The 12,219-nt window shown below is 40.7% G+C and overlaps 1 protein-coding gene across 1 annotated transcript in view; it reads left to right on the forward strand.

Moving 5' to 3' along the window:
• NEK10 (NIMA related kinase 10) overlaps positions 1-12,219 on the forward strand; it is a 587,606-nt gene that overhangs the window by 297,559 nt on the left and 277,828 nt on the right. The window contains exon 24 of the mRNA XM_029587074.1: positions 10,806-10,935. Within this exon, the coding sequence (XP_029442934.1) occupies positions 10,806-10,935 (130 nt within the window). The remainder of the gene's footprint in view (positions 1-10,805; positions 10,936-12,219) is intronic.

Below are 12,219 nucleotides of genomic sequence, written 5' to 3' on the forward strand. Positions count from 1 at the left end.
AAAAAACTTTTCTTACGTCCTCGTGTACCATTCTATTTTTTCATTCAAACCCGCCGGTTCCACTGTCTGTAATTTGAAGATCCAATAGTTCTCTCTGTAATTAAGTTTTGTTTTACAATCTCCTCCTCTTTTGAATGCGGGAATGTGTTCTAAAATTGTCCATTTAAATTCTGCAAATGTGTGTTTTTTCAGGATGCTGTGTGGAACTATTGGTGCCTTGATATCTTTGGTGTTTAAATGACTCCGATGTTCTATAAGTCTTACTCTCATTCTCCTTGATGTGCATCCTATGTAAATTCTAGGACATGGGCACTGCAAGGCATATATTACATGGTCAGTATTGCAATTTGTATTCTCTTTGCGTTTGACCTCAACTTCAAAATTACAGTACATCGCGGCAGATGGCAAGCACTTTAAAATCAAGTACTTGCCGCGGCATTTTGCAGCTATCCTTAAGTTAAGTATTATACTAACTTAATTCTTTGCAGCAACCAATGATTAAACCACACTGCACTCAGAAGCTTATTCAGCTCTGATAGGTTACCCGATAAATTCATCAGGAACCTAGTGCTATATGAAGGTTGCTTTAATTAACACAGTAATTGTTCTATACATAGTGGGAAATCAATATATATCTGTTGTTGGTAGTTTTTCTCACCAGAAGAGGTTTTGGTTAAATATTTAGTATGCCTGGGGTGTCATCACTGTGATAATAGCCAACCAGTGCAACGTCTTCAAAACTTCCCTCCAATGGCTGTATCTCTATCCCCCCTCACTTTCCCTTCCCTGCTCACTCTTCCCGCCTTGCCTTGTCCTCTCTGCCCTTCCCCCTACTGTTCCTTCCAGCCCTCTCATGTGCTTTTCCCCTGTTATGGCCGCCGCTCTGTAATCCTCAGCGCTGCTTGTCTTTACAGGCAAGGAACTTTGCTTTCACAGCATTTGGGCAATGATACCACCTCTTAATAACCAGTAGTACCACCCTGAGTTAGCCTAAGCCTGTAAACCTTTGGAAGTTAAATAGGATTTGGCTTGGCTAGTACTTGACTGCTTGGGAAACTATTGCAGTATCTTGTCATGAAAATCAGGCACATGGTGGCCAAAGTCTGTGAAAAAAGATATGATAGATAATATTGCCATTTTCTAAATGCATCTACCTTTATTAGTATAAACTAATTAAGGGCCTTATTTACTAAGCTTTTTTCCTATAGACAGAAAGGGGCCAATGCAATACAGTGCGCTCAACCGAGCGCACTGTAGCGGGTTAAATAGGCGCTAATCCACCCCCAATGCAATAGGGGTATTAGCGCCTATTTAATGCGTGTCCAACGCGGATTGAATGAGATAGCGCTCATCACATGCAAATGCATGTGAATGAGGCTATTACTCATTCACTCCAAATGCAAAAAAATAAATGTACATCTCTGACGCAAATTTATCGCTCAGCTATTAACGCTTGCTTGGAGCAGGAGTTAATAGCTGAGCGCATTGAAAAAAAAAGTACAGAAAAGCAGAAAAAACAAGCTTTTCTGTACTTCTTTAAAAGGAAAAAAACATAGAAACAAATAACCTCAGCCGGCCGCATTGAAGACCGACTCCGATATGCTCGGTGTTGGTTTTCATAACCGGCTGATTGCAGTAATGAAAACCGACGCTGAGTTTATTGGCATTGGTGTTCATAACCGGCTGACTACAGTTATGAAAACTGATGCTGAATTTATCGGTGTCGGTGTTCATAACCGGCAGACTGCTGGTAACTGTGGGGTCATGTTAGCTAGGAGGCACTAAGGTCATACAAGCGACCCTAACGCCTCCTTGCTAGCGCGACCCTCTAATTTGTTTATTGCATGGCGCCCCCCCTTGCGGGTGCCATGCATGCATTAGGAAAGCGGGCGCTGAAAAGTCAGCGCCCACTTTCCACGTATAATATTGCATTGGCCCCAAAATGGGAGAAAACCTTTAGTAAATAGTCTCCTATGTGTGCTAAAATAGATTATTATGCTATTTACTTGAATCAGTCTTCACCAGTTTAGAAAAATCAACATATATTTTGTCTTATTGTAATAAGAGGGAGATAGCTATAAATTAGATTAGACTGAAGAAGCAAAAATGTCTAATTTGCTGCTGTGTACACCCCTCCACTATTCTGGCAGAGCCCTTGGCTTTTTTTTTGTCCAAAATCTATCTCCATTTCATTGGTGTCTACTATTATTTGAAACGCCTCAGTGAGTGTCCTTATTTATATAGAAATACTGAATGAAATCAATTATGGAAGACATACAACAAAACAACCATATCTTGGGAGTGCTAAAAGGATGAAAATGAGTCTATATTTTCTTTCAGCTTTGTGTAAGATTGAGGGCTTTTTCTAGAAGCATTTTATGGAAAATTGCTGTTGTGATTCACTGTAAGCAGGGTTGCTGATTTTCAGGGGATTATTATTTTGTTAGGCTAGGAGCTAGTAGATGGGGGCTTCTTACTGCCAGCAGCATAGACATCTTTGGCTGCTAGCAGCGGTAGCATCAGAGTTGTTTCAGCTTGGAAATCACTGAACTGCTGCTGCTTCCAGAAGCTAAACGAGATCATCAGCTGTAAGTGAAATGAATCAAAAGACAGAAGAAAGCTATTGTTAAAGTATTTTTCTACTGGATCTATGAGAAACCTCTCATATATTAGCAAGGGATTTAAAACCTAGATGGTTACTAGCAATTACAGATATAGGAGGTCATTTACTAAGCTGTGTTGAGGCTTTACCATGCAGCAAATGCCTTAGCGGTAGATTTTAAAAGGTGCGTGCATGTGTCCATTTATGCACGGTTCCCAGTGCACACATATGGTCGCTCAGATTTTATAATATGCGTCCTTCACGCGTACATGTGCGCAGGGGAGGGGGGAATTAGTAAATTACACGCAGCAACGTAATTGGGCCTTCCCCAGTTCCCTCCCAGTCCGCTCCAGTTTAAGGCAAACTGAGTAGGTTGGGATGGGGGCTTTTTTGGGAAACGAATACATATGTAACTAATGAACGGATCGGGGTCCCCCGAGAACGGATGCAACAGATTTGGGTCCTGACGAATACAAATACCAAATGGGACGAATCCGTCCCTGCTGCACATCCCTAATTAATATTCTGATTCTCTTGGGGAAAGTTAGGTACACTTCTTGAGGTGTAGCTAACTTTCAAACAAATAATGCAGCTCCAATTAAGGAGCGGACTGGGAGGGAACTTCCCTACCCCCTACCTAAACTCCCTCCCTCTTCTCCTCTCCTCCCCACCCCTAAACCCTTCATTTAAACTTACTTTTGTTTTGTTTTCTTACTTACTGCTCCTCTAGAGCAGAAGTAAGCTGCCACCACATGCTTCCCCGGGACAGCGGCTAATGTCCCAGCCAGCCTCCGCCCCGCCCCACCCCACTCAGACTACGCCTCAGCCCACCTCTTGTGTGAGTATTCGCACTTATGTGCGTGGCCGGGCCCTTTTGAAAATGAGCCCGGCCATACGTGTAAGTGCTGGTTTTTACCCATGTGGCCATTTTAAAATTTGTCCATTAATCCACAGATAACACATGTGCAATATCTTCCCCTTCCCTGTAAAAAAACAAATCCCAGTGCAACATGGATATTAAAATGAGCTGATTTGTATGCAAATTCATTCAAACATACACAAATCAGCTTATTACTGGGGAATGTTAAATAACTCAGTTTGCCTTAAAATTCAAAAGCTGCATTATTTGTTTGAAAGTTAGCTACACCTCAAGATATATAGCTAACTTTCCCTGAGAGAATCAGAATATTAATTAGGGATGTGCAGCAGGGACGGATTCGTCCCATTTGGTATTCGTATTCGTCAGGACTCAAATCTGTTGCATCCGTTCTCGGGGGACCCCGATCCGTTCATTAGTTAAATATGTATTCATTTCCCAAAAAACCCCCCATCCCAACCTTTTAAATTTAATTAACTACAACCCCCCATCCTCGTGACCCCCCCAAGATTTGCCAAAAGTCCCTGGTGGTCCAGTGGGGGTCCTGGAGCGATCTCCTGCACTCGGGCTGTCGGCTGCTGGTATTCAAAATGGCGTCAATAGCCTTTGCCCTTACTCTGTCACAGGGGCTACCGGTGCCATTGGTCGGCCCCTGTCACATGGTAGGAGCCATGGACAGCCAGCGCCATCTTGTGCTTTGAAAATCTGCTCAGCACATGGGAGCCCAACTTCTTTGCACATCCCCTAATTAATGCACACATCTAGCTTTTAAAATTGACCTCTTAGTTCACATTAACAACAACAGAAGCAAATTAATAGAGGGGGTACCTCAAAGCAGATATTCACAGTTCAACTCCTCTTCTGTAGAGAAAGTGCAAAGTATAAGCAGTCCATGGCTTCTACCTCTAGGTGGGTCTGTTAAGCCTTGGCAGTCCAGGCATCAATATTGTCAGTCATCGGGGGCATCTTTAGGCTCAGTGATGCAGGCTGAAGCAAGGCAATAGTAGCAGCAATCAGACGGCGGGCGGGGCACCTTATAACAAGCAATCAAATTTCTAACACCCTTTCGATATGATAACAAACTATCATGCTGAAAGGGGGTTAGAACTTAGAACTTTGATCTATAGGAGAGAGACCCATCCTAGGGCCAGAAAAACCCATTCAACAGGGAACGATGGCTGAGTGATCCAGAGTGTGTCTCAAGATCTGTACTAAGGGACATGCCCATTTCACATTCCCCTTTGACAGGTCCTGCCAGAGAGTCTGCCATTTGGTCAGCTTTTAAATGCTGAGCTGGGGACTCAGTGATGATGTTAGCAGTGTGCAGTGTGGTGTACCAGCAGGACACCAGGAAGTAGTAGTAACAGTCCAGAAAGAGCCTAAAAAAAGCTAGGAGAAAAATAGTCAGGGACTTTGCTTCTTTCTTGCAGTGAGAAAAAAAGATTTCAAAGGGAGAATAATTTATTGAGTACCAGTTTTTCTGGATTTGTTTAAAACATATATGTGACAAGCACCAGAGTAGTGCTTCAAAATATTATTCATTCTGGCTTTCTGAGTGCCATTTCAGTCATTCAGTGAATGCTAACTAAAATTTGTGATTCTTTGGATCATGATTGGTGAATTTTCCATCCAGTGAACCAAGATTTATTTAGTTTTGTAGTTTCACTCAGTGGTACAAGAAAGAAAACTAGTCAATTATGCATCAGAATCACTTAATCCTGGTGTTTGGCAGTGAATAGTTTCATCTATATGCTATGACAGAAAAGTGACTCTAGAATCAGATCACAAAATGCTAGAGTTAATAATGAAACAGTCTTGCTGTGACACCATCCAGTCTGCAAAGAATGGTGCTGCAATTACAAACATACAATTCCTGTGATATACAAACCAGAAAAAGAAATTCCAATTGCTGACACTCTCAGAAGGAAGGACAGTATATAGTCTATGAGGTCAAAATAAATTTAGTTGTGGCCAACTTACCGGTTCCTGACAAAAGGTAAAATAGCTGAAAGAGTAAAGGAAGAAAGACTCTCAAATGCTGGCACTCAGGAAAACCATACTGATCAGATGGCCAGTCGCAAACATCCATGCATATCATGATTAAAAAACAAATCATCAAAGATAAAAGACGGGTAATAGTAAAAGCCTTTGAAAGCCAACCTGGTGGAGCAAATCCATGAAGGACACATGGGATTGAAAAATTCATGGATGGAGCCTGAGAACTATTATACTGGCTAGGTTTGAATACTCAGATTTAGGAAGCTGTTTTGAAGTGCACAATATACTTAAAGCAACAATAATAATAATAAAGAAGAATTATTTCTTGCATACTCCTCAGTTCGTAGCAAGTTACAAAAAACATCCATAATTGAAAGAACCCATGATCCCACAGGAAGACACCAGCTTGGCCATGGCAAAAAGCTGTAAAGTTTTGCATGTTATTTTCATTTTTACTACACTTAATGCAGTTTACCACACAGTAAGAGGGTAATTTTCAAACAGTCCACAGACTTTACTGAGTATTTTCAAATGGACCATGTGTGCATAAGATGAGTGTGTATATGTAATGGGAGCTTTACCATTTGCTAAATGTTTTTTTTCCTTTTTCTGACTTTTGGGAGATTTTTGCATTGTTTTTCCTTCCTCCATCTTTAGACCATCCTTTTTTTTGGGGGGGGAAGGGCCTAAGTCTTTTTATAAAAGGAGACCGATTTGGCTCTTAGGCCTAGATTCATCAAAATGCTATAAATTTCCTATGAATAGCGCTCGTGAAAAAAAAGGGGCATAGTTATGGTAATTTTTCACTTACCACAATGTGTGCTATTTTAGTGCTTCGCATAGGTATTTTGCTGCAACGTGCAATAAGTTTATTGCACCCACAATATTTCCAATTCGCAAGATGAGAAGTGCCTAGACAGGCATTTCCTTGTTTTGGGCTAGAGAGAGAGAGACACTTTATAAGGCTCTCATAGTAGTCAACTATTTATACCACTATAAGAAGGTCATCTAGTAACCCGAGTTGAGGTTTTGGTGGTGGACTATGGTTTTGGAGCCAGTTTTACATGTACAGTCAGACATATGAACAGCACAGTACACATCAGTGAAGATTGGATGTGATTTGGAATGAGGAAAGATACACAAAGATGATATTTCTCCAATGTTCTCTCGCCCTAGCTTGATGCATCTCTACCTGGATGTTATCAAGCTAGGGTGAATCACATGTCTACTCCTGAGTATGGCTCACCAAGTGGAAAGTTTTGTCTTTGAGAATTGTTTGGGGATTTTTGTGATCTTGACCAGTTCCTGACAGGAGAGCTTTTTTCCTTTTCTGGAGGGGCTGGAATTTTCAGTCATCTTACCCCTGTGTCCAGTTAATAGTGGGGACAAAAGCTGGAGTTAAAGTAGTTTTGTACCCTGTTTTGAAGGAAAGAAGGATTCGCTACAAGTTTTTCCCCCACCTATGATTATGGAAGGTAATTTTCCCACCCTTCAAGGGGGTTGCATAATGGACACTGAATCAGATGAGGAAAGCTAGAAGAAGGTACACCATGGATAAAGAAACTGCAGCCCTTGGAATTGTGATTCATTTTATGTTAAGGATTTTTTTCATTTTGGCATGGACCCTGTTTTTAAGCTGAAATAAACCTGTTTTTTTTATTGAACAGCACTACACAACTGTTGGACGTGTTTCTCCATGTGTATCCTGTCTTAAAGTTCTCTAAGTCCAAAGAAAAGAGCACCTCTATGGTCCTGTGTGTCAATAACTCAATAATGACAAAAGGAACCTGTGTCACACTATTAAACTCAATAATTCATCTATATCAATTGTTATAGTTAAATAAGCTGCATCAGCAAGCCTTAACGTGTTCTGAGCAACCAGAACAGTTGGGTCATTTATTTATTTATTTATTTATTTATTTATTTATTTATTTATTAAAAACATTTTTATACCGTCTTTCACAAATGAAGTTTGACCAAAATGATTCACAAAGGTCAATTATAAAAATGAGATAAAAGAAATATAAAAATTAAAAAATAACAGCTAACTAAAGACAAAATAAAATTAATAACAAAGAAAATAAAGTAATAGATAAGAAAAAAAAATACAATATATACTTATAAATCCTAATTCTTTAAAGGTAACTATACTACTTTTTACAAAAAAGGTAAAAGTCAGAAATTTTTAAAATAAATCAAAAATGTCCCAAAAGTTTTTTCCCACATAGTTAACAGCAGCATGAACAATAGGTACATGAAGTTGTTGAGTAGACACAAATGGTATACAGCTCTTTAAAGTTTAGTATTCATTCCATCATGTTCTCCAAAAGCTATCTTAAATAGGTGAGTTTTTACAGCCTTCTTGAATTCTTTATGGTTAGTAATTTGCCTTAATGTATTGGGAAGCGAGTTCCACAATAAAGGTCCTGCCACCGAAAAAGCTCTTTCTTTAGTTATGTTTAATCTTGCCAGTCTAACTGTAAGAACATCAAGTAAGTATTTATTAGCAGATCTAAGGTTTCTAGTTGGTTTGTATAACCATAATATAGTACAGAGCCAAGTTGAGTCCGGATCATGTATTAAAGAATGGATTAGAGATAATACTTTGTATTTCACACGGAATTTGATAGGAATCCAATGTAAATTGAATAAAATGGGAGAAATATGATGTCTCATAGGCGAACCTGTCAATAACCGAGCTGCAGAGTTTTTAATCATTTGCGGCAAAATCCTTATTCCTTATGTCCAGCGAAAGCTTGAAAGTGCTATCAAATGTGCTTCTATCCCTATTTAAAACAGTTATCACTCCAAACCCGACAACGGCCGGTGTTTCGCTATGAAGAGCGTAGCTTCTTCAGGGGTGAGTGTAACCGGTAGATCACAAATGCTATCAACATGATAGAAATAAAAATTAGCATTATAGATATTAAAAAACTTCCACTTAGCTGATTGTTGATGGAAAAGTAACCTTCTGATCTGGATGCTGAGTCTCATAGAACTTCTTAGAAAGCGGGACAGAGACCGAGTGAAACCAGTTTCTAAATTTAAATAGCCCGCACTGAGAACAGCGTAATGACATCATGGCTAAAGATGTACTGTGTCAGTCGATGGATCCAACATCAGCTATTTTCTTTTCTAGGCTCAACTACTCTGTAACTTTGAAACATCACACTGTCTGTCCAGAGGTGATATATACATCATTCGAACCCCATGTAATTTGTGGTATGTAGGTTAAACGAAACGCTCTTTGAAAGTTCTTCTTATTGAACACTGTTCTTGTCTGAACAAGGGTCGACTTACAGCACCATTAGTAACTCACTGTTTAGAACATTCTCATTCATTTGATGCTTTGAAAGTGTGTGTTCTTGAACAGCTACACCCTGCTTGGCGTGGAGGTGATTTTAATCAGTTACTTTTACAGGCAGAACAATGTTAGATCCATCGACTTGACACAGTACATCCAGCCTGTTTGAATATATCATTGGAATTAAGTCTTTTTGTAAGATCTTCAGCTGATCGAGGGTATTCCCGATGTCATGACATCTTTAGCCATGACATCATTACGCTGTTCTCAGTGCGGGCTATTTAAATTTAGAAACTGGTTTCATTCAGTCTCTGTCCCGCTTCCTAAGAAGTTCTATTTTGAGACTCAGCGTCCGGATCAGAAGGTTACTTTTCCATCAACAATCAGCTAAGTGGAAGTTTTTTAACATCTATAATGCTAATTTTTATTTCTATCATGTTGACAGCATTTGTGATCTACCGGTTACACTCACCCCTGAAGAAGCTACGCTCTTCGTAGCGAAACACCGGCTGTTGTCGGGTTTGGAGTGATAACTGTTTTAAATGGGGATAGAAGCACATTTGCCAGCACTTTCAAGCTTTCCCTGGACATAAGGAATAAAGATTTTGCCGCAAATGATTAAAAGACCCAACGGTTCTTGTTGCTCAGAACATACTGTTAAGGCTTGCTGAAGTGGCTTATTTAACTATAACAATTGATATAGATGGATTATCGAGTTTAATAGTGTGACATGGGTTCCTTTTGTTATTATTAAAGTTCTCTAAAACAGGGCTTCCCAAACCTGTCCTGGGAACCCCATAGCAAGTCGGGCTTTCAAGAAATCCACAATGAATATGTATGAGAGAAATTTGCATATAGTGTCTCCTTGATACGTAAATCTATCACATGCATATTCATTGTGGATATCCTGAAAACCTGACTGGCTGTGGTGTCCCCAGAACAGGTTTAGGAAGCCCTGCTCTAAAGTGAATACCCCTGAATTGTGATCGAGAGGGTGTCTGAGAGTGATCAATGTGTTTTTGAATCCCCCCCCCCCCTGCTCCTCCTCCCTGCTGGTAGAATCCCACCATCTCAGTGGCTACACTTGTTGTAAGATTGCAGAAAAAATTAGAGATCTGGGACTTTGAAGAACTGTAGCCCTGGGAACTGTGTGGTCCCTTAATATTCAGTCTATAAAATGAAGAGGGGGTTTATTGTGCACAGTCTTATACCTGCTCCAAGCAGGGTGAAACTTGTGCAGGGTAAATTACACAAATAGTTTTTAAAATCAAAACATATGATAAGTCAAAATGCCACCCCAATCCCACCCCCCAGAACACCTCTACTTACTTAGTATATGCATAAAAATACATGCAAAACCAGTTTATATGCCTACTTTTATGCGCAAAACACTGGAGCTGTCTACAAAGAGCCTTTTATGTCCACGAAACAGGGTTTGGTTTGAATATTGTTTTTAATTTGTTGTACATCGCTTAGAAAGATTTCTATCAGGCAATTAAGAAATGATTTCTATATAAATAAAGTGGCTTTGAAAATTACCCCCAATGCTGTTTGCCACATGCAAGTGCATTCATGCAGCTTAGTAAATAAGAGCGTTAACTGCGCAACAAAACATACCCAGTTTCTTTGCATCTGCATCAGAAGCATTAGGAAGATTTATTTTTTTATTCGGTTATGGCAGGAAAGTTTGGTTGTTTCATGCCACTGCCAGGAAGCATCCATGTAATATTCCCATTGATCTTGAATGAAAGAGAATTTTTTTTCTGCTGTTCACTTTCCAAATACATCTCATGACTTGATGGAATGTATCTTGCAGTCACTAACTCTTGTGAGAACTACAGATCATTATTACCGCCCTTAAAGAAATGCTGTAGATTCTTGCAGGTAATAAAGAAATCGGTGAAAGCAGGTATCAATTGTTTATCTTCTTGTGTTGGGATAGATGGCCTGGCTCAGTTTTCTTCATGATCTTGCATTTGTGTTTATTGTGGATTTGTTTACTGTACTTATTTATATTTTTACAGCCCTGAAGTTGTGAAGAGTGAGCCATATGGGGAGAAGGCTGATGTCTGGGCCACAGGGTGCATTCTTTATCAAATGGCAACGCTCAACCCACCTTTCTACAGCAGCAACATGCTCTCCTTAGCTACTAAAGTACGCAGGTTTGCATACATAAAATTATCATTTCATCTTGAAAGCAGGGTTTGTTACACAATTCAGCAGAAAGAAATCCTTCACCCGACTGGTAACAAAAGCCAAAAAATGGCTTATGATGTGCCTAAACTCCCTTCACTCTTTCAAAACAGCACTGTTACCATATTCCTGCAAGAAATGCAAGATGGAAGCAAATACTGGTTTACCGAAACCTGTCAGCGGTGGTTATCTAGCCATCTGAAGGTTAATGAGGTCCATATTCAACACGTTTGGCTGTTTTGCACTTAGCCAGACAAACAACAGGATTTGAAAATCCTGCTGGTCTGCTCAACCCTGACATAGCTAGATACATTTTTAGCCAACTAAAATGTAATCCAGCTATGTCAGTGACAGACTGGGAATGTTCTGGGGAAGAGAACTATTATCTGGCTAATTAGGGCCTGATTCATCAAGGCATTTTCCCATAGACACAGAATGGGAGAAATGCCTTAGTGAATCAGGCCCTAAGTAGTTAAGCCGAATAACACATATTTTCAGTGTTATCTAGCTAATGTAGCTGATAACTTTAAGATAGCCAAGGAGCCACCCTAAAGTTTGCTGGATAAACTTATCTGGCTAATTTTAAGATAGCTGAGGATATTCAGTGGTGTGAATTTGTCACTGACTGTCCCAACTAACAGGTCTACCCAGTAACAAGCGATAGGAAGAGCTGCGTTAGTGCCCGGCGCACCCGCAGTTGCCGCACGTACAGTGCAGCTCACCTACCGCTCGATCCTGTATGTAAATAGCTTGCAAATGCAAGCTGCGTCTAAGAAGCGACCGTGAAGCCTTAGGCCCGCGCAACCCATTTTACTGGATAGAGCGCCTATACAGTATCCTGGGTGCGCGGGCCTAACGCTTCACGGCCACGCTGGTATCTGTCATTTCAAATGTCATTTGAATTGACAGATACCAGGAAGTCGGGATTGCCAGCTCCCCTCCGGACATCGTGGCTTCCCCCGTGCCAGTCTCCTCTCCCCTCCTCCCGAAGCAGGGCGTGAAAAGCAGCCTTGCTCCGGGAGGAGGGAAGAAGGGATTGTCAGTACGAAGCGGCGAAGCGACTTACTTTTTGCACCCCCCTCCGGACATCGGACGACCTCTCCTGCCTCCAGCTGCTCGCGAAGATGGACGCCTGCACGGCCGCTGACGACGTGGTGTCACATGCCATGATGCCACGTCTTCAGTGGCCGTGCAGGCGTCCATCTTCGCGAGCAGCTGGAGGCAGGAGAGGTTGCTTTACACTGC

The sequence above is a fragment of the Rhinatrema bivittatum genome, chromosome 2 (genome assembly GCF_901001135.1).
Source record: "Rhinatrema bivittatum chromosome 2, aRhiBiv1.1, whole genome shotgun sequence".
Classification (NCBI taxonomy): Eukaryota; Metazoa; Chordata; class Amphibia; order Gymnophiona; family Rhinatrematidae; genus Rhinatrema; species Rhinatrema bivittatum.